This window comes from Hypanus sabinus, unplaced genomic scaffold (assembly GCF_030144855.1).
Source record: "Hypanus sabinus isolate sHypSab1 unplaced genomic scaffold, sHypSab1.hap1 scaffold_317, whole genome shotgun sequence".
In the NCBI taxonomy this organism is placed as follows: domain Eukaryota; kingdom Metazoa; phylum Chordata; class Chondrichthyes; order Myliobatiformes; family Dasyatidae; genus Hypanus; species Hypanus sabinus.
Window position 1 is genome coordinate 129604 of NW_026781228.1, and position 26634 is coordinate 156237.

General features: G+C 45.1%; 2 protein-coding genes across 2 annotated transcripts; one reads left to right on the forward strand and one right to left on the reverse strand.

The window, feature by feature from the left end:
* The first annotated feature begins 831 nt into the window (after positions 1-831).
* On the forward strand, positions 832-3858 carry LOC132388404 (NACHT, LRR and PYD domains-containing protein 3-like). The gene is made up of 4 exons (XM_059960754.1): positions 832-2145; positions 2740-2826; positions 2971-3138; positions 3305-3858. The coding sequence occupies exons 1-4, from the start codon at positions 1202-1204 to the stop codon at positions 3390-3392; spliced, it is 1287 nt and encodes a 428-aa protein (XP_059816737.1). The 5' UTR covers positions 832-1201; the 3' UTR covers positions 3393-3858.
* Positions 3859-19561: 15703 nt separating this feature from the next.
* Positions 19562-26229, reverse strand: LOC132388406 (zinc finger protein 239-like). The gene is made up of 2 exons (XM_059960755.1): positions 26181-26229; positions 19562-22479 (listed from the first exon to the last, which is right to left on the reverse strand). Exon 2 carries the CDS (start codon positions 22087-22089, stop codon positions 21460-21462), a length of 630 nt encoding a protein of 209 aa, XP_059816738.1. The 5' UTR covers positions 22090-22479; positions 26181-26229; the 3' UTR covers positions 19562-21459.
* Between the last annotated feature and the right edge of the window lie 405 nt (positions 26230-26634).

Below are 26634 nucleotides of genomic sequence, written 5' to 3' on the forward strand. Positions count from 1 at the left end.
GCTGTGATTCCCCGACCTGTTCCTTTGACAGAATGCCAACGTCCCTTTTCTCTATCTCCACACACACCTCATCAACAATGGGGATTAAAAGTTTCTTCCACATGAACAGTGATATCTGTGGCTGTAGTGAGAGGGTGTCCAGTACGGGACAGTCGGGGGTCAGTAAACTACCAGGGAAATTCTCATCTTCACAGCACAGTTAATATGGAAATATGATGACCATGTGTTTATCCAGACCAGGCCTCTCTGTTCAGTCAGGGGACTGTTATGCAAATTTACTTTACTGTACGGACATTCATTGATTAATTCAACTAATGCAATAGCTTTGGGCTCACTCTTGTGTGCTTAAATAATGAGTTCTGAGTTGAGACATCTAACAGTTTGAACACTGTCTGTTCCCATTGAAGATGTTCAACAGAAACACATGGAGACTCTGCGGGCACAAACTGAAACACTGAGAGTCAACACGATTCTGACGAGGGAGAAGGTGAAGGTTTTCCACCTGGTTGATCGATACGCTGAGCTCATCGTCATTTCTGCTGTTCGAGATCGGAGACTGGTTGAACATGAGCTGCTGGCAAGACGCAGAGACCACGAGCTTTGGAGAGAGAAACATCTCCACGGAGAGATGGAAAAAATCCAGACTGATCAGTTATTCCAGAGCAGCTTTTCCCGAAGTAAATCCGAATCTGGGAGATCAGCAGCAGTGGCCGGAGTCGCGGGGATTGGGAAAACAACAATGGTACAAAAGATTGTTTATGACTGGGCCACGGGGAAAATATTCCAACAATTCCAGTTTGTCTTTAGTTTCAAATTCCGGGACCTAAACTCCATTAACTGCAGAACAAACCTGAGGGAACTGATTCTGGATCAGTATCCTTACTTTGGGAATTTCCTGAGAGATGTCTGGAAGAACCCACAGGGATTGTTGTTCATATTCGATGGTTTGGATGAATTCAAACACAGAATCTATTTTGCAGACAAATGGAGAGATACAGAACCTAAACACCAGTGTCCAGATCCCGAGTGCTGGTGTGAAGTGTCTGACATTGTGTACAGTTTAATCCAGGGCAAGCTGCTCCCAGGGTGTTCGGTGCTGGTGACCACACGCCCCACTGCGTTACAGTTATTGGAAAAGGCAGATATCAGGGTCTGGGCAGAAATCCTGGGATTTGCTGGTGAGCAATGGAAGGAATATTTCATGAAGCATTTTGATGATCAGACGGTGGCGGCAGCTGTTTTCAAACACGTGAAGGAGAACGAGATCCTGTATACCATGAGCTACAACCCCTCCTACTGCTGGATCCTCGCACTTGCACTCGGCCCTTTCTTCACACAAAGTGACAGGGACCCACAGCAAATTCCCAAGACCATCACCCAACTGTATTCCTACTATATTTACAGCATCCTGAAAAACCACAGCCGTGAGATTGAGAACCCCCGTGATGTGTTACTCAGGGTTGGTCAGATGGCCTTCAGAGGAGTGTCCGATAAGAGAACTGTGTTTACAGATGGAGATTTGAACAACTACAATCTGCAGCCTTCCCAGAACCTGTCTGGGTTCCTGATGGAGCTTTTGGGGAGAGAGGATTCTGCCCAGACCGTGGTGTACACATTCCCACACCTCACCATCCAAGAGTTTGCAGCTGCAGTCGCACAATTCCTGACTATACATCCCGAGGATATCCTGAAATTCCTCACTGAAGCCCACAACACGACAGATGGGCGATTCGAGGTATTTCTCCGTTTTGTTGCTGGTCTCTCCTCCCCAATGACAGCTCGGGGTCTGGAGGAGTTTCTGGGTCCATTTCCTCATGAAACAACCTGCCGGGTGATGGACTGGGTGAAGGAGGAGGTTAAACGCCAGAGTGGGAACACATCGAGTGAAGCTGGTAAAAGGAGGCTCCTGAACACATTTCACTACCTGTTTGAGTCTCAGAATCGTGAACTGGCTCAGACCGCACTGGGATCTGTGGAAGAACTTTCATTCAGTGGAATGACACTGATCCCAGTTGACTGCGCGGTCCTGTCTCATGTTGTCAGACTCTGTGATACAATAAAACGTCTCGACCTGTCGTACTGCCACATTTTGTGTGAAGGAATCCAGCAGCTGGGACCCTGGCTGCACAAGTTCCAGGTATTGAGGTAACTTAATTTTTCTCTCACTCTGAACTGTGAAATTGTTCCATTGTGTTGTTTCAATGTAAAGGGATTTGGGTAAAACTATAGTGAATATGATTGTGAAGAATTGTGACAAATGCGATCCCCCTTCCTCCTGTGAGATGTCTCTTCCCCAACTCCGTTCCTGCTGTGGAATCTCTCTTCTCCATCCCACTTCGTCCTGTGGGATCTCTCTTTCACATCCCCCTTCCTCCTTCATGTCCCGTCTTTCCATCCTTTTCCTCAGATGGTGTCATTTCCCACCGACATTTCTCTATTCACAAATCTTCCTCACTGTGGGACTTTCTCCCCTTCAACCCTGTCCCTTCCGATCCACTCACAGGTCAGGAACACTTTCCTAACCATCGTGCAATGAGACAGAATATGAGGAGCTTACAGGGTCACACCGACAGACTAAATTACTGACATCAGTGAATCCCCTGTAACTGGTCAGTGAGGGACATTCACAGTGATGGGAACACTGATCAGTGATTTACTGAAGGGTTTAATGTTTCCTGAAATAACCGAGTGAGAGAAATTCCTTCAGACCCATTCATTAATTTGTCTGTTTCTGTTTAGTCTTGGGCGGAATGTCCTGGGAGATTCAGGAGTGAAACTGGTGTCTGCGGCTCTTGGGAACCCGGAGTGTAAAATACAGACACTGAAGTGAGTACCAGACTATGGGAGATTGTGGGTGTCTGACACTGAACATTAATGTGATCAGTAATTGTGTTACTGATAAATTCTGGGAACTTGTACCGTCCCCTGTCTCTCTGTGTCCTTCACCATCACTCTCACTCTAATTTCCAGTCTGAACCATGTCGAACTTACAGATTCTGGTGCTGAGGATCTCGCCTCCGCTCTCAGTACAAACCGATCACTGATAGAGCTGGACCTGGGATGGAACCCGCTCACAGACCAGTCTGTCCCCGCTCTCCGCCGGCTCATACTGACCCACCCGAGTCTGGAGCAGATCATGTGAGTGTCTGTGTTAATGTTCAATGTGATAAAATTTCAGCAGATCCGCGGGTTTTCTGGTGATGTTTGCCTGTGATTATTGTGGAAACATTAACCCCAGTACCCTGTTACGACAGGGTTATATAATCTGTTTTTTTTTTCATCTTTATTTTTCCATCCGTTTCAGGCTGGCGGTGAATAATTTCAGTGGGACTGGGGAGAATGAACTGGAGTCTCTACAGGAGTCTAGACCCGGACTGAGAGTGTACCTGTAAACGTCTGAATGTGTGAATATACCCGTCCACAAGATGGAGACAATTTGGCCGATACCACCCCCCCCCCCTTAACTCCCGCCCTTATCTTTCCGCACTCCAGAAGCAATTCGCAAGGGTTCAGAAATGACCCTGGATCTGCGGTGATCTGGGACACGGCCCTGAAGTGTGATTTGATAATCATCAGTTCCGTGATGCAGAGTGACAGTGAGAAACGGGACTGATTATTCAAACTGCCCCTGGTTGTCGCCGGTCAGTTAATTGTGTGTGACTGTGAGTGAGTCGGGAGCAACTCATTTATTCCCGAACGTCAGCAGCTCACAAATCGTTTAATTTACATTTGTCGATGAAATCAATAAACCACTGTAACATCCTGTCTTCGTTTCGGACGAGTTTGATTTGAGGTTTCTGCTGTCCCCCTCACCCTGGGTGCCCAGGATCTCATCTCCACCCAGCCCCCTTGCTGGGAAACTCAACCCCTCCTTACACTCCACAAAGAAAGGGAGAGGGGACAGAGAGAGAGCTGGCCTTATTTGGCGGTCCTGCATTTCTTTCTACCATGACACTGCGAGGGGAATGCTAACTACACGGATATCTTAAGGACAAAGCAGGAGTTGAAAACGTCGGTATACGGAGCGGATTCTGTACATGGGAGAATATATTCTGTTAAATTATGCTAGCATTTCCCAGAGACAAACGTGTTGGTGGTTGCGCTCATAACTCACAGAACAGCGAGTGGCAGCCTGAACAGCCAATTGTATTCCTACAGCTAATTGAACTCCACAATATTTCAAAATCTAACTGTTCCTCAGGTGGATTCAACAGCGGCTTTGTCCGTCACTAAGGTTTAAAAGTCCGCAGCACGGGCAGGAAATTCTATTATATACATTTGAAGAAATGTAATAGGGGCATTTATGCTCGCACACACACACACACAGACACACACACACACACACACACACATACACACACACACACACACAAACACACACACACACACACACACACACACACACACACACACACACACACACACACACACACACACACACACACACACACCACAAGATGTGGGAAGATGGTTTAAGAGAAGGAGGGAACCGTGCACAGCTCTGAGCTTCATGTTATTGGAAATAAACATTATAGTGGGAAGCTGATCAAAATGAGGTAAACACTGATGTGATCCAGGGCTGATGAAGAACTACACAGCTTGTCGGTACAGCGAGTACATTTCATATCTGGTGGCACATAGTGGGACGTGTTGGGGTGGTTTTGGTGTCTGACCGACCAAAGTGGATCTGCTGAATATATATTAAAAAATCAATGACGTTAATTGAAAGTCTGCAGAAGGAAACTGGGAAGGTTCTCATGTGTCCCTGGATCACGTCCACACTGAGGGGAAACCGGTTCTACTTGCAGAGGAAACAGCAGGCGTGACTGTGAAAAGTGCCGAAAATGCTGGAAACATCGATTCCGGAATGCTTGTGGGAAGAGAGCCACAGTGAAAGTTTCAGGTTGGAAAATGGGAACAGTCGTGACCGCTGACAATACAGCTGTGGAAAAGTTGTAAACAGAGCCGCTGACTGCTCACTTACTGGTCTCGTTGCACATTTTGGTAAAATTACGCAGAAGGATCTAAGTGAGCTAATGCCAATAGTATTAATGTGTTTGTGTTACATGCCGACAGCATTTGGACCCGAGACACCGGTGATGTAATTTGTTGGTTCAATAGCAGAATCAAAGGTGGGTCTTCCGTTACTGCAGATTGATCCCCTGTATAAATCATAGCTTGTTGCTGTATTCAGCCCAGAGTGTCTTGCCGAGCTGTGGAATTCAGGACAATAGCGTTCACTGCGTCACTCAAGTGGGATATACAGTAATGTGGCGGATAGAAGACATTTACTACCCTGTTATTTCAGCCGTTGGAGTTCCCGGTAAGTCGCTATCACATCTGCAAGTAGCAGAAACTGAGAGTTAATTCTGATATTCGGAAGTGTTTCTCTAGCTACGTGCTTCCACAGTCACCTGCCGTGTCCCCGTATTTCTGCCGTGGGCGGAACGCGCTGACAATATTACTCCCATTGCTTTGGAAGCGGGTCTAATGGAGCCGAGATGCTGCCTTTGACTGAATTCCTCTCTCCTGATTGGATATCATGGAATAATTGTGAATCGAAATGTCTGCACAGGAGGACACGGGCTATACTACATCTGTGAGAACCAGCCGTCCTTCTGTTACGTCCGTATAAATCGTCTGTGAATTGCGCGGCTTGGTTATGGAACAGAGCGAATAGCTCATTTATTTCCGAAATGTGAGTAGAGGGAACTGCAGGTGTGGATTTAATTTCATTCCTGTGCTGTTCAGTGCCAGTGATGCTGTATTGAATGCTCATCCTTTCCTGCGCCCGAGGAAGAATTTAAGCAGCTCTCCTCTCGTCGGCTTAAGAATTCATTTTGATTTAACACTATTACAAAATTCGCGCAAGTTCTCTTCCACGCCGATAATACATGGCTTCTTATGTACTGGGGATTCTACGCTGTGAGCCAGAAAAAAACCCCCACAAAATCTAATCTAATTCTATCACACGGCTGCTCCGTTACCCTGACTAGTCAGTAATTTCTCTGTTTCTTTTCTTCTATTTTGCAGTTAACCAGTTGGCGATTGCTATCTTCTCCCGAGGTAAGCGCGGTCTCTCCAAATGTCTCAGACGGAACCTGCTGGGAATGGCAGCGGCCGATCTCCTGGTCGTTATCTCTGACCATCTGCTGAAGTGGAAGGTTATGAAATACTTCTGGTCTTCCTTCCTCCATTGAACTCCCGTTTACAAGTTCGTCCCTTGCTTCCTTTGAGCAAGCACCTGAATCTCTGTCTGGCTGACAGTCGCCTTCACCAATGACAGTTTTGTGGTCATTTGTTGTGAAAAGTTGAAAAGAAAATATTGCATCGAATGAACGGTTGTTATAGTCATAGGCACGGTGAGTGTTCTGGGCTGTTTAGAATGTATCCCTTTCTACTTTACATTAGATCCGTTGATGCTAGTTAACGGAGTTTCCTATGGCTGTTTGACCAGAGCGAGCTTCGTGGGTCGCCTTCGTGTGTCGCACTCAGTTGATTCACCGTATTTTCATTCCTTGTCTCCCGTTTATTCTGATTTTATTGTTCAATGCTCTGACAGTTAGACGGATTTTTTCCGCCAATAAAATCCGGATGGTGCTCCCCGGCAGCGATAGAAAGGATGACAGGACCCGGAAATGGAGAACCGAATGAAATCCGTCGTTTTACTATTCAGTATAACCGGTAGTTTTATATTTCTGTGGTTAACACTGGTGGTTTTTTGATATCTACGTACTGATTGCAAATATCCCTCGTTACAGGGACGCGGATTCGACTTATATCGCAGTATCCACGGCGACGATGCTGCAGATCCTCAGCTCCTCACCAACACATGTATTTACTCAGAGCAAGTTCAGAGAGGAGCTGCAGAACGCGGTGAAACACCCACTGAAACTGTTAACCAAATTCCTTAAATCGTAGATCGGCTTGCTGATTTCTGCAGGTGTTTTGTCAAACACCATGTTTCCTTCGTAATTTATCCACTTGCCGATACGGTATGCAGAACCACGGGTAACAACTGAGCGCTCGGAAATACGCATGCATTTGGTGATGATATATTTCACTCGCTGCTTACCCAGTACAGGTGAAATGTGTCGTTCATCGAACGTGTAATATGTAATGGTCACCTCAGCAGTAATTCACCCCGTTGAAGGGTCTATAGTCAGGTCACGCCCGTTTTATTGTAATAATGTCCATTACATCTGACAGCGATTTAATCCGGGTTGGTCCAGTTAGGAAAAATCCTCTCCATTTCTACATTCTCTCCGTTGTTTCTGATTCATTCTTTTTAGTGATGCTCACGGTGTTTTACTCTCAATATCTTTCACGTTGTCCTCGTTTACTCCTTCCCCCACGTCCACTTCTCATCAAAATTTAATCTCATTGCAGACTAGTGAGTTTCATCGTGAGGGAAGATGATCGGGCTGAAACAGAGCGTGTATATTTTTCTTTTTTTTTACTCTATCTCCATCTCCGACCTGCTCCCTCGTTGTCCCTGCATATCTCCCACGCCTTTATCTCTGTTCATATCCCAAGGCCTCGTGACAATCTGTTTCTTTCCTTCGCCATCTATACTCTGTTTCTCTCTGACCACACGTCCGGTTCCCTACAGAAAAAAATAAGTCTCATTCGGGAATATATATTTCTATTGATGATAAGTGCACGCTGAAATTTAATGAACTTCCAGAGCAACTGCAAAAAGTTATTTGTTTTGTTTCTCTCCCGAACGAACTGAGTTCTATCTGGAAGGTTTGCCGATGTTTGAAAAATAAAAGAATGATACTGGAAATCCGAATTAAAATTGCTTTTAATGATGTTGCACTACTTTCTGACGGAACATTACTCACTCTGTTGCATTTCCAGTTCCGTCTCACTGCTGTCTGTCCTGCAACCGATTAGCGGTACACAACACTGGTGATTCTCCTCGCCCGGGGCTGACAGAAGTAAGAGTTGACACGACCGATATCTTTTCGAACGCACAATAGATTTATGCACCTCGCGCCAGTTACTACTAACTCGACGCTTTGTTATAAATAATGTTTCTAGTGAAACTTAAGGATTATACTTAAGGTGCAATGTAAATACATCAGATGTTTGCATGTCAGGATAAGCTGTCGTTGGTTAACATCTTACTCCAGGTGTATTTTCAATTCCGTGTATGGCAGCGCAGAGTTGCTCTGTAAGTCTATTCCATCATACGTCAGGGAAACGGGAAATAACGTCAGTTATGTTGTCTCCTGTTGTTTGACTGCACCTGGATCCCTCTCCAAAATCAATATGCTGAAAGACTAGCCCACGACGGCAGCCGAGCTTGTCCCTTTAACCACGTGCCCATGGTAGCGTTACATCCATTATTATCGTTTTCACCTCTATTCCTCTGCAAAATTGAACCGCGCTTTGTCCTGCAGGCGAAGTGGGTTCCACGGACGGCATTTCAGAACATCCGGACATTTCCAGTCAAGGGCTTACAAATTTCAAAAATTTGTCCAATAGCCCGAACTTCACACGGGGTCTATAGCCCAATTATCGTGGTGATGCCAATATATATGTGCTGTCTTTACGACAGTTATTTAGTCTATAATATTTTCGCTTAGTAATTAATTCAATAGTATTTTCCAGTTAGAATTAGAAGTGTTTAAAGTATATTCATTGCATGTAAAATATATCGGCATGCGATGACGTCACATCCGGTTTCGCCGCGACTTGTGGGAAAATACCGGTTTGAAATTTGCGCGAGGGTGGGGGCTTACCACGAGGCTCACCTGAGCAGAAGTTGTTTTGCAGGCATGAGAAATCACAGTGAGAGCAACGCTGTAAGTTAATAGATAATCGATATGTTGAACTAAGATGTTAATGCCGATCCTGTTAGAAGTAACGACGGTAGATAATGTTTATGCTTTCGTTAGTTAAAGAGTCGGGGATAGTTTGCATGGAAGTGTATTTAAAGTAGTCAATGGAGCAGGTAAACTCTCCCTGTATACTGCACCTTAGTGTAATGTAGTTATAGTCACCTTTGCAAGTATTTACACTTGAAATGTGATATTAAGGAAGGAACAAATACTGTATCAATCTTGTATTGTTTTATCAACAGTTTTCACCATATGTTAATGTGAAGAGTGAACAGTAAATGGTTAATCTTACTGCGATCTGGTTCTTATTAACTGGTTTATCTCGACGTTAAATTCGGCGTTCGTGACACGCGAAGGAGAACGTCACAGTGAAAAAGCGGCATTATCAGGTGTTTCAAGTGCTGCAATGTCAGCTCAATCCAGCATCAAGTCGACGCCGCCCAGCGACAAGGGCAGTAAACCGACATCAAGTAAGCCCACCCAGGCGTTATCAGGTGTTCCAAGTGCTGCAATGTCAGCTCGATCCGGGATCAAGTCGATGGCGCCCAGCGACAAGGGCAGTAAACCGACATCAAGTAAGTCCACCCAGGCAAGAGCCAAGGCAGAAGCCGCCAAGGTGCGACTGCGTTACGCCAGACAAAAAGCAGTTTTGAAAATGAAACTGGCCATCAGAGAAGCCGAAATCCAGAAAGAACTGGCCATCAGAGAAGCCGAAATCCAGAAAGAAAAGGCTGCCAGAGAAGCCGAAATCCAGAAAGAAGCCGAAAAGGCTGCCAGAGAAGCCGAAAGGGCTGCCAAAGAAGCCGAAAGGGCCGCCAGAAAGGCAGAAGCCGCCAAGGTGCGATTGCGTTACGCCAGACAAGAAGCAGTTTTGAAAATGAAACTGGCCACCAGAGAAGCCGAAATCCAGAAAAAAAGGGCCGCCAGACAAAGAGAAGAGGCTGCCAGAGAAGCCGAAATCCAGAAAGAAAGGGCCGCCAGACAAAGAGAAGAGGCTGCCAGAGAAACCGAAATCCAGAAAGAAAGGGCCGCCAGACAAAGAGAAGAGGCTGCCAGAGAAGCCGAAATCCAGAAAGAAAGGGCCGCCAGACAAAGAGAAGAGGCCGCCAGAGAAGCCGAAACCCAGTTGGAAATGGCAAAAATATCGACAGAGTTGCAAGTGCTGCAGCTAGAAAGTGAAGAAGAAGCTGCCATGGCGGAAGCAAAGTACATAGAAGAAGCTGAAGGGTCGCGTGATCTGACCGAAGTATGATCTACTTTAGAAAGGACCAGACTGGAACGCACAAGCGACTATGTACAATCTCAAATAGACAGGCAGGCTCGTCTCCCCTCTCCATACGTATTCGATAACTTCCCCAGCTACGAGGAACCTCAGAGAGTCACGATCGCATCACATCCATACGAGGAAGGAAATTTATCCTCACTGCTCCGTGATGAAGTCAAGAATGAAAGAACCGACAACGCTCCTTCACCCCAACAGGACGGCGGGGAGGGAGAGGTTCACTCCAGGACAACAATTGTCAGCTCGAACCGTACAGAAGTTTGCGGTCAAACTCAGTCAAGCCGTTCTTGTTCCGAGATCTGCCTCACTGAGGTGTACCCTAAAGAAGCACAACAAGACATTACCAAGCGTAAAGTAACCGACGAGACGCTAGGTCAGTTAGTTTTCATTCAAACCGAGCACGGAAACAAACTTGCAGAATCAGCTCAAGATACCATTTCTTTAAAACCCAAAGACAACAAGGTCTTCAGAGATGAAGCAAATAATGGGGTTGCCCCATTGCCTTTCAGAGAACCACGCCAGCGCTCACCAGATAACAAAGAGCAGGCAGTCAAACGGTTCACGTCCTTACGGAAAACCCGGAAAAGGAAACCTGAGATGCAGCAACGCACCCGATTGACCCACGAGGTACTGTGCACCCTAATGGCAGAGGTCACAGCCATTATAAACGCACAATCATTCCTACCTCTGTCCTCTGACCCAGAAAACCCCTTTATACTTTCGCCATCAACGCTCCTTACGCAGAAGGCAGGAGCACCTCCTCCACCAGGAGACTTCTCAGACAAGGATTTGTACACAAAGCAATGGAGACAAGTCCAGGCTCTGGCAAATCAGTACTGGCCTCACTGGAGACAAACATATCTACCTTTGTTGCAACAGAGACAAAAGTGGACAGAACCCCACAGGAATCTGGCCAACGGCCAGAATCACTGCTACATTCCCTAGCGGGGATGGACATGTCAGGAAGATCGAATTGAAGATTACCGACCAAGGCGATGTGAAAATTTACCAAAGGCCAGTTACAGAAGTTATTCTACTTCTACCCAATGACTGATTAAGAGACTAAGTTTTGTACTCTGCTCATTGTGACCTTACGAAGGTCAAGCGGGGAGTGTGCTGTCTTTACGACAGTTATTTAGTCTATAATATTGTCGCTTAGTAATTCATTCAATAGTATTTTCTAGTTAGAATTAGAAGTGTTTAAAGTATATTCATTGCATGTAAAATATATCGGCATGCGATGACGTCACATCCGGTTTCGCCGCGACTTGTGGGAAAATACCGGTTTGAAATTAGCGCGAGGGTGGGGGCTTACCACGAGGCTCACCTGAGCAGAAGTTGTTTTGCAGGCATGAGAAATCACAGTGAGAGCAACGCTGTAAGTTAATAGATAATCGATATGTTGAACTAAGATGTTAATGCCGATCCTGTTAGAAGTAACGACGGTCGATAATGTTTATGCTTTCGTTAGTTAAAGAGTCGCGGATAGTTTGCATGGAAGTGTATTTAAAGTAGTCAATGGAGCAGGTAAACTCTCCCTGTATACTGCACCTTAGTGTAATGTAGTTATAGTCACCTTTGCAAGTATTTACACTTGAAATGTGATATTAAGGAAGGAACAAATACAGTATCAATCTTGTATTGTTTTATCAACAGTTTTCACCATATGTTAATGTGAAGAGTGAACAGTAAATGGTTAATCTTACTGCGATCTGGTTCTTATTAACTGGTTTATCTCAACGTTAAATTCGGCGTTCGTGACACGCGAAGGAGAACGTTACAATATATATATTTGGATATGATGCAACAGAATCGACTTCTGAATTCGCTTCTCTTTATTTCTCCCCGTTTCCTGTTCGAATACGCAAATTAAAGTCATGTACCGTTTTGAGACCCCTCCATGTTTCGGAATCGACCCTAGAAATGGCCTCATCTTTCCTTCGATAGTTATTTGACTTGCCATTTTTCACCCTCCTGCCCCTCTGCTTCGTTTGCCTGAGCGTTATCAGGCGGGTTTGGGATGTTTGATTTTGTTGTATGGCTTCTGCTAACATTAAAACTTTGTCCAGACCTGATTCGGGCCTGAGCTCAGGCTGTCTAGGTGAGGATATAGACATTGAGACGCATCCCCTTTCTTTTGTTTGGACATCGTTTGGTCAGTCAGTCTATTTTTGTTGTTGTTGTTGTTGTTCTGGAGGTTGATATCACTTATACCTCCAGAATTTATTGAACTCAAGTCAAGTTTACTCTCGTTTAACTACACACATGCTCACCGACAAACGAGACAACGATTCGTCGACCCAGAGTGTAGGGTACAGCAGCACACGCAACAGACAAACACTCAAGAACATCCTCTGGTCAACGACGCACAAACAAACAAAGTGCATAAATCAAAACACATTACTGCATTATAAAATCATAATCCTACGTAGGATCTCCGTCTCCACTACCAGTTTCTTGTTTAAACTATTTGACTTTCTTTAACTAAAAAGACTCCAATAGGACCACCGTCCTTGTGTCCAACCACACAAACCACTAGTAAAACGAATCACATATCTAGTGCAGCATATCCACTTTTCAACCAGACCCTATCAGGAGGGAGATTAGCGGCACCAATGGAACTTCCAGGGATTTTGTTACTCGATCAACTTTCGGGTTCTTCCTTCTCGTTTTCTTCTCTACCTTCACAGCGAAGACTCTCCCCGCATTCCTGATCAACGTCACTGTTGCTACTTCCCATCCTTCTTCAATCTACTGACCTGGTTCTGCAAAGGAAAGACAGTCAGTCGCAAGCAGAAGCACGAACGAAATTTCGTTCTGTTCACTTCTTGCAGTCTGATTTCTATCTATTGGTTTTGCTTACTTATCGAATAACATCTTGGGTGCGACTAGGATCCTTATTTCACACAATACTTCACGCAATACTGCTGTCTCTCCTACTTGGTTCCGCCGATCCCATCCTTGCTGCCTGGTGATGGGCCAGGTTCTGTAGGCACAAAACGGAACACCCAACGGGTGGCGAACTCGAATGTGCCTCTGAGACATAGTTACTCCATCGTTTCAATCCCGTTTTGTCGGGATCCTGCTGGACTACAGCAATTTGGCAGAGATATCTCAAAGTGAATTCCGGTACCAGACTTTAATTGGCGAATCTTTTATATCATGCAGTGTGGAACTCTGTACAAGTAAAAGGCTTGCCTTTAGATCCATTAGCAGGGAAGCGTGCGAAACCGTAGAACAGTAGAATTATGTCATAATGTTGTTTTCTTGATTTGTGGGTCATCCGTTTATACCCATCTGACTTGTGCAGCCGGGTTATCGTTCCAAGGAGTATTGGTGAGAAGACGCTATTCTCAAGTGGAAAACGCAGAGGTCTGCAATTTCACAAAACTGAAGCAACATACAGCACTGGAAACATTATATTCGAAAATGTCCACAAGGAGGGAGGTTGGAGATTAGAGAGAGACAGGGAGGTGGCGAAGCAGGTTATGAGGGAGGGAGAACGCCGATGCTGTTTGGCAGGAGTCGGGTCAGGGGAAGGAGTCACCGAGGCAGGTTGGATGATTCGGCAGCACTTTCCAATGGTGCCACTGCAGTCCCAGAATGCTGTGCGTGACAGAAAGCCCTCCGGACCCTCACGGTACATTTTTCACGGTTTTGACTCACTCTTCCCTACACACCCTCATCCAAGATTTACCACGTCCGCGCAGTCTTTCTGTCCCACGTCTCTCTGCCCAGGTCCGGTCTCTTTCCCTACCCCATCCGTCTCGGTCTCCCCCAGCTTCCGATCTTTTCAGTCATTCGAAATCTCTCTCATCACCCTGCCTCTATCTCTATACTGTCCCTCTCCTGCCACTATTATCCACTGTCCCCTCCAGTCAATCTCTCTCCACATTGCTCTCTTGTACCTCACTCCATGGTTCTTTCTATCTCCATTCTTTCTAACCCCAAATCTCCCTCTCCCCACACTCGCTTTCTACCGTTTACCTTCTCTCCGTCTCCCTCTTCCCCTCTATCACTCTCTCTACCTATCTCTATCTCTCTCTTCCCCTTTCATCTTTCACCCCAATCTCGCCTTCCCACACATTCTTTCCTCTACCCCAGTCACGCTCAGGTTCTATATCTGTAATTAACTTAGATCACGTTTTAGACATTTGTTGTCACTTTGACATTTTTCGGTTTATCATGTTAAGAATAAAATCCAAATTAAATCTACTGTGATACAAAGCTGCACAACAAAACGAAAACATTCAAGGAGGCGAATACTTTTCATGGGCACTGCATGGGTATTTGAAAGAAAGGTTTAATTCTTAAAATTATTTATTCGTTGACACAGTGGCGGATAAAAAGAGATGTGGATCTGGTTAGGTACGTTGCTGCTGCGAACCAGAAATGGATTAGTTCTGGATTGGAGCCTGGGCTCAGCTCTTTGGAGGATGAGCGGTGAGTTGATCGACTTATGCGCGATCGTAAGAGGCATAGACAGACTCAACCGCCTGTGTCTTTTTCCCAGTATGGAAATGACAAAAAGGAGTGGGAAAATACGGCGGGAGGTTGGTTATAGGTTTTCTATACAAGGAAAAGGAGGTGCAAAGAAAGCGCTGCCAAACATCATGATAGAGGCTGATATATTGTGGCGATAAAACAGACATTGGCTCATACAGGCTCTCAGTTTGATATATAATTTCCGTACTTCTGCTTTTCACAGTGAACGCGCTGACGATTGTCATACTATCACGGGGAAAGTGCGGACTCTCTAAAACAGTCACCCGCTATCTGCTGGCCATGTCAGCGGCTGACCTAGCGGTCGTTTTCTTGGAGGTTATATTGATGAAAATTCCGAAGGCTTTTCCGGATGAGTTCCCCTTCCTGTTTTACGTCCGCGTGTGTAGAACCCACGTCTTCTTAATGCAGGCCGCCACAGATTGTTCTGTTTGGTTCACCGTCGCCTTCACCTTTGATCGATTTGTGGCCATTTGCTTCCAGGATCTAAACGCTAAGTATTGTACCGGGAGAACGGCGGATGTGATTCTGACCTTTGCGCCTTCACTGAGTTGCTTAAAGTTCTTCATGGTCCAATATATATATGTATATCTTCCCTTTAACATGCCTTTGCATGCAGAGTTAAGAATTACTTATGTCTCTATTTTGGACATGAATATGTGTCCTTCGTTCTGTCTTTTCAACTGTGACCCCATTCCTTGTTGTTGTCCTGCTCAATGCTTTCACCATCACGAACCATTTAGTGGTCAGCAGAGCCCACGGCAGACTCCGGGCTCCAAGTAGAAGTCAAAATTACAGCGACCCCGAAAACCTCAGAAAATCCTTGGTTTTACTGCTGGGCGTCTCGGCAGATTTCATCCTGTATGGGAATGGTATGGGGTGATGGCTGTCTGGAACAGGATGGTTCCTGCAGTGGACGTCCCACGTTGTTTGCATATACCTTCATTTTTCAAGGAACTGTGCTGCATGCTGCAACATCTGAGCTCCTCACCTCGTCAGTCAGACTGAGCTCAGTGAACAGCTGAAGGTGATGCTACATTCTCTATACTTTGAAAAGGATTCGACACTGATGGTCTATGAAACCAGCGTCCTTCACTTCTGTTTTCAGGAAGGCAGTCGAAATGTTGCCCATTGATCATCGGTGTTGCTCGAAGTTCGCCCTGGATGGACGGACACAACTGTAGTTACAACCCTTCATGTCCCTCACCCTTCCCTGAGGATCCTTCGCAACCTCATCCGTTGCCTCTACAGCTTTGTTCAGTTCGTTAAGGAGGTTTAAACACTCGGTAACCTCTCGGATACACCACATAGAGTAGACTACAACCACAGACATAATCCCAAATGTTAGCCCCAGAAACGTACGAGGGTTGTGCCGGACAACGAAGCAAGTATAGAAGACACTGAATAACAAACAATGCTGCTGTTCAAACACATTGAAAGTTTCAATGTTATAACGCACCACAACCTAATAAACATACTAATAACATACAACCCGTCAATGGGCTAGTCACAAATCGGAGCCATGAAACCGACAAATAAATTTGTTGACTGAAAAATCTACTCATGTATCATCAGGCTAATGACCATGTGAAAAATCACGTCGTGAGAGCAGCGACAGCTGGATGTTTCTGAGAGTAACTCGCTCCACCTGCTTGTAGCTGAAAGGATGGAAAATTCCTGGCCGTCAAAGCACCTTATCTGAGTACAGGTTTTCAGTGTCATTAATAACCTGAACATTATGGGTCACACTGTTTTTAACTCAACTTCATTATTGAAAGGCAGTGAGGCATCAATGGTTCAAAAACATGGAAATAACACATTTGACTCGCACTCACAACAGAAGTACTAAAAGCGACACAAACCAACTGCCAGAGGAACTCCACAGGTCGGGCGGCATCCATGGAAGTGAATAAACAGCCAAAGTGCCGGGCCGAGACCTTTCTCCAGGACCGGAAAGGAAGTGGTGAGACGCCAGAATAAAAAGGTAACGGAGGAGGAGAAGGGAAGCTGGACGGTGATAGGTCAAGCCTGGTGGACGGGGAAACTAAAGGGATGGAGAGGAAGGAACCTGACTGGACTGGGGAATGGACCGTAGGAGAAAGGGAAGCTAGAGAGAAGCGATGCGGAAGTGATAGGCAGGTGAGAAGAGGTAAAAGGCCAGATTGAGGAACAGAATAAAAAGGGGAAGGGTGATCATTCTTTCCGCGGGAAGGAGAATCGATATTCATGCCATCAGGATTGAGGCTACCCAGACAACATAGACTGGAAGTGGTTGCTGTTCCATCCTGGGGATTGTTTCATCGTGGAAGGAGAGAAAGCTGCGGAACAGGAATAGGAATCAGAATCGGAGGTTTTGCCTGGGGGAAGGTCTGTTTTTGGTCGCTGGAGCTGAGCTGCTCGACGAAAAGGTCCCCGATGAATGATGGGTCTCGCCAATGTAGAGAAGGCTGCCTCGGGAACACTGGACACACAGACTACCCCAGGGGATTCGTAGGTAGATTGTTGCCTCACCTGGAAGGGCTGTTTGGAGACAAAGACTGGTGCTGAGGTAGGACGTGGATGGGCAGCTGCTAGCGCTGTGGCCTCTTGCTGGGATAAGCGCCGGGAGGGAGATGAATTGTGAGGTTCGGAATGGAAACGGAATAATGGAGGAAGTGATCCCTGTGGGAAGTGGAGAGCGGTTGTGTGGCTGTGATGGGGAGATAAAGATAAATTTGTTTCTGCAATCTCTTTGGAAATGGCTGAATTTACAAACTATGATTTTTGGGTGCGGAACGTCATGGCTTGGTAGATAAGAGCAACTCCATCACTGTTAAGGTGGTGGAAGACCTGGTGAGCGCCTACAGGCTGATCCCACTTTTAAAGCGATGCTACCAACAAAGATATCACTACCTCCCAACCCATTTCGCCGCTTCCCGCAGGGATCACTCCCTCCATAATCTCGCTCAGCCCTCCACTCCTAACACCCTCACGGCACTTACCCCTGCAAGCCCCCAAAGTGCTACATCCACACATTGATCTCTTCTCCAACCATTAGTCCAGGCCCAAACGCGTTCCCTCCAGGTAAGCAACATTTCACCTGTGGATCTGCTGTGGTCATCTGTTGTGTCTGGTGCCCTTGGTGCGGCCTTCTCTACATTGGTGAGACCAGTGATAAACGGAACCTCATTTTCTCGAGCACCATCGCGGCAGCGTGAAAAGCGGTGCTTCCCAGCGTCCCAACATTTTAATTCTGATTCCCATTTCCAATCCGACATTTTCAGTCCATTGCTTCCTCTTGTGCCGTGCTGAGGCTTGCCTCAAGACGGGGCAGCGACAACATATTTTCCGTCTAGGTAGTCTCCAACCTGGTGTTATGAATGCCGATCAAAAAATATCCCTCCCTCTCCCATCTTCTTCTGTTCACCTCTCTGGGTTCATGCCTATTTTCAGCTGCCTATCACTTCCTAACTGCTTCTGTTTTTTCCTGTACTCCACTGTCCACTCTTATCAGATTCCTTCCGCTCCAGCCCTTCACCTTTCACCTGGTTTCCTCTATCACCTTTCCCCTCCTCACGCCATCTTATTCTGGCATCTCCCCCCTTACTCTCCAGACCTGAAAAAGGTCTTAGCCGGATACGTCAACCGTTTATCAATTTCCATAAAAGCTGCCCGCCCTGCTGACGTCCTCCAGCGTGCGTTCGTTCTCTCTCTCTCTCTCTCTCTCTCTCTCTCTCTCTCTCTCTCTCTCTCTCTCTCTCTCTCTCTCTCTCTCTCTCTCTCTCTCTCTCTCTCTCTCTCTCTCTCTCTCACCACACACACACACACACACACATTTGGCTTTCAGCATCTGCTGAACTAGTTATGTTTAAAATATATATTTGAAAATTTGAAATGGATGGAGACGCACGAATGAATGAATCATTCAGAAGTAATTCACACCTTTTATGTTTTCAGAGATTCCGTTGTCGGAGATCATGTGAAAGGAAGCAAATCAACTCTAATCAGAATTTCTAATTCACCCCAAAAATAAACACAAACAAGTATTACGTCTGATTTTCTGCTCCTAATAGGGGTGGATTTTATACGAACGAGAAACACACTGTAATAACACATCACTTCACAACGGTGGTGCACCTCAAAATAACACAGAAGCTGTCACTCTTTACCAATTCAGACCATTTCAGCTTCAGGAATGTTAATAAAATATCAATAAATGTATAGAAAGTTATAATCACTGTCTCAAAGAGCAGGAGCATCAGATCCGAATGCAAACAGATGGAGACAAGTTCAAAGGCCTACAGCACCACAGGCCGATAAAATGTCTGTGATTATAAAACATTTTAGTCGGGCTCTGACCAGGACAGTAATAAAACCTCACCGAACCGGAAACAAAAATGTGTTATGTTGAATTGCCAACACATTTGAATCTTTCTCATTCATTCCCTGGCTGAGAAATTGGATCAGATTCCCAATCTGGTTCTCTGATTCAGATTCCCAATCTGGTGTATGGCTCTCTTCCCCGCACTATCGAGAGTAGCTCTGCACTCATTGTGGATGGCCCATTTAGAAAGCAAATCATTTCTGGAGTGATACTTGGAATACGAGGGAGTGTTCTCCACAATTAGAAATTGCAGCCAATTTTCCAGCTGTAGGGAAATATTTTGCAATAATAACAGTGTATGATGAGCAAATGAGAATGAGTTTCGCATGTAGAGGTTATCATTCGAGGGAAAAAATAATACTAACTCTCTCCACTTCTGATCTCTCTGTGAGGATTGGAATGTCTTTCTTCGTCTTACCCTTCCTCAAGTTCACAATCAGCTCTTGCGTCTTACTGATGTTGAGTGCTAGGTTTTGACTGTGACACCACTCCACTAGTTGGCATATCTCACTCCTGTACGCCCTCGCATCACCACCTGAGATTCTAACAACAATGGTTGTATCATCAGAAAATTTGTAGATGTTGTTTGAGCTATGCCTAGCCACACAGTCATGTGCATACGGAGAATAGTGCAGTGGGCTAAATGCACACCCCTGAGGAGTGCCAGTGTTGATCGTCAGCGAGGAGATATTCTCACCAATCCACAGATTATGGTCTTCCAGTTAGGAAGAGGGCACATCATCAGGATAGGGGGAAGTCCATTCAAAACAGTGATGCAGAGAAATTTCTTTAGCCAGAGGGTGGTAAATCGGTGGAACTTGTTGCCTCATGCAACTGCTGAAGCCATGTCGTTGGGTGTGTTTAAGGCAGAGATTGTTAGATCCTTGACTTGGCATGGCATCAATGATTACGGGGAGATGGCTGGGAACTGGGGTTGAGGAGAATACAAAAAAAGATCAGCCATAATTGAAATGGCCGAGCAGACTTGATCAGACAGAGGACCCAATTCTGCTGTTATTCTTTTGGTCATTATGATATTAGATGTAATTATGATATGAAGTACAGAGCAGCAAACTTAAATGAGAGGCTATCTTAGAAAAATCGCTCTGTGGAAAAACGTTAACCTGTGTAAGCCCCTCATGGAAGCCATCCCTGTGATCTGAGCAGACAAGGTGTTGACAAAGAAACATCGAGTGCCCGACTCAGAGTTAGAGACCACAACCCAGAATCCGAAGGAATTACAGGAAAAGCTGGTTGACATTAAAAAAAATCAACAATACATAAAATACAAACAGGGTAGTAAGTGCAGAAATTGCCAAGAGAAACCAGACACAATCCAAGACATTCCAGGATCCTGCAGCAGTTTAATTCAATCTTGGCAAATAACATTCAACAAAATCTTGCTTTAAGAGTCTCCATCACTTCATAAAGACACCATAAATTCAAGCCTGATCCAGTTTTAGAGTCAAAATTTTACAAATTATACGATAATCAAAACATTATTTCAGATAGGACAATCCATAATAACCACCTGGCTAATATATTACAGGATAAACAAGCAGGAACAGCTCCTTCAATCAATAAAAACATTCCCAACATTCACGTTCCTGAACCAGTGGAGCACCTCACCACAGGCATTGCTTGTGTCATCAGTCAGACAAACAAAAGGTTTTCTCTGTCAATCAGCTTCCAAATGTTTCCACTCTGTTGCAGCCATGTCCCACTGCTGATTCCCTTCTCATCATATGTTCTTACCCCAAACATTGTCCAGAGCCCCAAACTCTGCCCTGTGCAGACCTGCCTCTGGTTTCTAACTAAGCTACATTGCACATCCAGCTGATGGTTTCCCATTCTGCTTTCAGTATTTAGAGGACAGTGGTGTTTTATAACAACCTTTTAGAAGCAGGGAAAATGACCCATAATGTGGAATTGAGCTGTGCATAAGGAGATTAACTACCAATGTCATTCTCCATCAGCCCAGAGATTTGAAGGGTGAAGAACATCCCAGACAGAACTGCAGTCAGCTCGACTTCTTCAGTCTGTAGGAAATTCAAGGGAAACCTCTTCACCCACAGAGTGGTGACAGTTTGGAACCCGTCACCATGGAGAGATCGAGAGGGGAACAGGGGAGGATTCAAAAGGACCGTCATGGAACTGAATCATTGGCAGGATCAACTGGCCTTAGTTAACTCTCTACCGTACATTAGGTATGTTATAAATTCACTAAGTACCGATGACGAAGTTCAAAATAGAACTGATTTATTTGTCTCAGATGCAGAATATTAAACTCCAGTCCCATTAAAGGTGAATATGCATCAGAAAAAAACTCCTCCCAGTCACCCAGTGACCAGGGTGCAGAACTGGGTGTGGTGAGCAGCAGCAATAATTGCAGAGTTCAGCACTGACAGTCACTATCAAAATTGTATTCAGCAACGGTGATGGACAAATATCCAGCATGCAGCTTATTGAAAGTTTCTCCTAGTGTGAACCCGGTAGTGTGTCATAAGGTTAGATAACTGAGTGAAACCCTTCCCACATTTACTACAGGTGAACGGCCTCTCCCCAGTGTGAACTCTCTGGTGACTCTGTAGGTGGGATGATTGAGTGAATCTCTTCCCACAGTCTGAGCAGGTGAACGGCTTCTCCCCAGTGTGAACTCGTTTGTGACTTTGTAAGTCGGATGACTGAGTGAAACCTTTCCCACAGACTGGGCAAGTGATCGGCTTCTCCCCAGTGTGAAATCGCTGGTGTCTATTAAGGTCAGATGATCCATGGAATCCCTTCCCACAGTCAGAACAGGTGAATGGTTTCTCCCCCGTATGAACTCGGTGATGTACCTGGAAATCCAATGACTGAGTAAATCTCTTCCCACAGTCTGAGCAGGTGAACGGTCTCTCCCCTGTGTGAACTCGCAGGTGTACCACTAGTCCAGATGACTCAGTGAATCCCTTCCCACAGTCTGAGCAGGTGAATGGCCTCTCTCCAGTGTGAACTCGCTGATGTATCTTCAGTTTAGACGAGAAAGTGAATCCCTTCCCACAGTCTGAGCAAGTGAATGGCCGCTCCCCGGTGTGAACTTGCTGATGAGCCATTAGGTCAGATGATCGAGTGAATCCTTCCCCAGAAATTCAGCAGAAGACCGGCCTCTGCCCAGTGTGAACTGACTGGTGTGTCCACAAGTGGAAAGACCGACTGAATCTCTTCTCACACACAGAACAGGTGAATGGCCTTTTCCAGTGTGAACTTACTGATGTACCTTCAGTTGAAATGACCAACTGAATCCATTTCCACTGTCTGAGCAGGAGAACGTCCTCTCCCCTTTTTTAGAATCAGTCGGTCAGAATGAATCCCTTCCCATAATCTGAGCAGCAAGGCTGGTTGAATGAATCCCTTGCTCCACTTCTTAAATATCTGGACAGAGACAGCAAAACTGGTGTGCTGTGTTTGAGATTCCCGTAGACAAATTCCTTCAAATTTCTAACCTGTAGAAAGATTTACAAAAACCATCAATGGATGATAGACAACATTACATATGAGATCACTTCAGTAGCTCACATGTGATCTGTTACAGTGAGTTTCAACCGAAGTTGGAGAGAGAAATCATCTTCTGACTGGACACAGTGCTGGTATCTGGAATTACCATCAAATTCCCTGATGCTCTTCCTGTCTCTAAGAATGGGGCATTTCAGCCATCTCCAATCTGTGACCTGGCTCAGTTGACTCTCTCCACTGGTATTATTCCCTGTTCCCACTGAGCTGCATGGGGGCCTGGTCCCACAGTAACTGAAACACTCACACAAATAGCCTTTGTTAACGTGCAGCTGGGATTTTCTTTTATGTACTGTTAATTTAAAGTGCCACAGTTTTAACACCATGTAAATATCACCTACTCAGATATATGGTTGGGCTGCACATCTGTTAAAAGGAATTTGAGTGAATGTTATTATTATTTAAGGTTCTTGTCATAGACAGGGAAAAGTACAACACAGAAGCAGGCCCTTTGGCCCATCTAGTTTTAAACTGTCTTTCCCCGTACACCTACCATCCAGGTACCTACACAAACCTCTTAGATGTTGAAAATAAGCTCGCATGCACCTGTTGGGCTGTCTGTTCATTCCTCACCTGAATGATAGTCTGCATGAAGAAGTTTCCCCTCATGTCCCCCTTAATGTTTCACCTTGCACCCTTAACCCATGGCCTCTGGTTTTAGTCCCACCCCATCACAGTGGAAAAAGCCAGCTTGAATTTACCCTGTCTTTAACCCTCATAATTGTGGTATACCTCCATCAAATTTCCCCTTAATCTTCTACATTCCAAGGAATAAAGTACTGACCTGATCAATCTCTCGTTACAACCCAAGTCCTCCAGACCTGGCAGCATCCTTGTGAATTTTCTCTGAACTCTTTCAACTTCTTTTACATCTTTCCTGTAGGTTGGTGACCAAAACCGCACACAATACTCCAAACTAGGCCTCACCAATGTCTTGTACAAAGTCAACATAACGTCCATCTCCTGTACTCAGTACGTCGGTTTATGAAGGCCAATGTGACGAAATCTTTCATTCCATCCCTATCGAACTGTGACACCACTTTCAGTGAGATATAGACCTGTATTCCCAAATCCCTTTCTTCTACAACACTCCTCAGTGCCCGACCAGTCACTGTGTAAGACCCACCCTGGTAGGTCCTACCAAAGTGAAACACCTCACACTTGTCTGCATTAAATTCCATTTTCCATTTCTCAAACCATCTTTCCAGCTGGTCCAGTTTGCACTGCAAGCCATGATAGTCTTCCTCGCAGTCCGCTGAATCCCCAGTCTTGGTTTCAACCACAAATTTGCTGATCCAGTTAAACACACTTTCATCCAGATTACTGATACAGATGACAAACAACAACAGATCCATCGCTGATCCCTGTGGCAACCACTAGTCACAGGCTTCCAGTCAGACAGGCAACCATCTGCTACCACACTCTGGATTCTCCCAAAGACAGTGTCTCATCCAATTTACTATCTCATCTTGAATGCTGAGTGACTGAACCTTCTTGACCAACCTCCCATATGAGACATTGTTAAGTGCCTTGCTAAAGTCCATGTAGACAACATCCAGTGCCTTGTCTTCATCTACTTTCCTGATAACTTCCTCAAGAAACTCTATTATTGGTTAGACATGACCTACCATGCACAAAGACATGCTCCCTATCCTTCATCAGTCCACATCTATCCAAATACTTATATATCTGGTTCCTGCACATATGTTCCAATAACTTTCCCCCTACTGATGTCAAGCTCACCAGCATACAATTTCCTAGTTTATTTTCAGAGCCTTTCTTGAACAGTGGTACAATATTGGCTGTCCTCCAATTTTCCAGTGCCTCACCGGTTACTAAGGACGATTTCAATATCTGTGCTTGGGCCCCAAAAATTTCTGCACTTGTCTTCCGCAGGGTCCCAGGGAACAACTTGTCAGGCCCTGGGGATTTATCCATGGTAATTTGCCTTCCGACGGCAAACACCTCCACCTCTGTAATCTGTACAGGGTCCATGAAGTTGATGTTGATTTGCCTCACTTCTACAGACTCTGTGTCCATCCCCTGAGTAAATACAAATGCAGAAAAAATCTTCCCCATCTACTTTGTCTCCTCATATGGATTACCATTCTGATCCTGCAGAGGATTAATTTTTTTTTTCCTTGCAATCTTTTTGCTCTTAACATATCTGCAGAATCCCTGAGGATTCTCCTTCACCTTGTCTGCTGGGGCAACCCTTGTCTTCTTTTATTTCTTTCATAAGTGTTCACTTGAATTTCCTGTACTTCATACGTATCCCATTTGTTCCTATCTGCCTGTACCTGGTATGCACCTCCTTTTTATTGATCTCGGAGATGAAAGCCAAAGGAGTGACAGAGCTGCATGGTGGGAGGTGGGGCATTGGGGGGGGGGGGGGTAAACTAAAATTGCAGGTGGAATAACAGAACAGATATTGGAGGGGTTTTGGAGACAGATGTTGTTCAGACCTCAGACAAGGTCAGGAATGAACAACGGTGAGCATGGTGCAGTGAATATGCTGAGCCCTGTATATTTCAATACAAGGAACACCGTAGGACAGGTGGATGTGTTCAGGGCATGGATCAACACCTGGAATAACAACACTAGGATCTTGCAACTGTGGACTGGGACAGGCTGCTTTATGGCAAAGGTGTGCTTGGTCAGTGGGAGGCCTTCAAAGTGAAATTTTGAAAGTACAAAGTGGGTATGTGCTTCTCAGAATAAAAGGTAAAGATAGAAATTGTAGGGAACCTTGGATTTCAAGAGATATGGAGACCCTGGTGAAGCACAAAATGGAGTTGCATAACAGGGATAGGCAGGCAGGCAGGTTCTAATGGAGCATAAAAAACTCAAGAGGACAATAAAGCAGGATGGCTAAAAAACAGCATGAGGTTGTTGTTGCAGAAAAGATGAAGGATAATCCTCAGGGATTCCAGAGACAGATTAAGAGCAAAAGGATTGCAAGGCACAAAGTTGGTCCTCTGGGAGACCGGAATGCAATCCATGTGTGGAACCAAAGCAGATGGGGGAGATGTTAAATATTTTTTCATCTCTATTTGCTCAGGAGATGGACAAAGGGTCTAAGGGAGTGTGAAAAAGCAGCATTAAAATGGTGGACCCTCTACCAAGAAGAAAAGTTATTTTGCTGTTCAACATACAGCATAGGTATCTACAGTATGTTCCAGGCCATTCGGCCAACAATGTTGTGCCGACCATGTAACGTACTCTGCAAACTGCGTAGAATTTCCCTAGTGCATAGCCCTCTATTTCTCTGAGCTCCACGTTCCTAACTAAGAGGCTGTTAAAAAACCCTATTTTATCCGCCTTTACCACCGCTGCTAGCAGGGCCTTCCATGCATGCACCACTCTTGGTGTGAAAAACTTACCCCTGACATCCCCTCGGTACCCATTTCCAAGCACCTTAAAACTATGCCCCCTCGTGTTAGTTATTTCAGCCCTGGGGAAACAAAAAAACCTCTGGCTGTCCACACGATCAATGTCCCTCTTCATCTTATCCACCTAAAAAAGGCTCCAAACATAAACAAGGAAATTATACATTGCTTTGAGGATTTGCTAGAAGTATAGTAGTTTGTTAGTTTGTTTGTTTGTTGTCTTTTTTTTCACAGAGAGCAAACACCTCCACTTCTGTAATCTGTCCAGGGTCCATGAAGTTGATGCTGCTTTGCCTCACTTCTTTAGATGCTGTGTCCATCACCTGAGTAAATATAGATGTAAATATAATATTTTAAATTTCCCCCATATATTTTGTCCCCTCATATGGATTACCTTTCTGATCTTTAGGAGGATTCATTATTTTCCCTTGCAATCTTTTTGCTCTTAACATATTTGCACAATCCCTGAGGATTTTCCTTCACCTTGTCTGCTGGGGCAAACTCATGCCTTCTTTTATTTCTTTTATAAATGTTCACTTGAATTTCCTGTACTTCATAAGTATCCCATTTGTTCCTATCTGCCTGTACCTGGTATGCAACTCCTTGTTATTGAACTGGGAGAGGAAAGCCAAAGGGGAGATAGAAAGTTCATGAGTTTGGGGAACAAAACAAGAATGTGTCTGATATCCCACTGGTAAA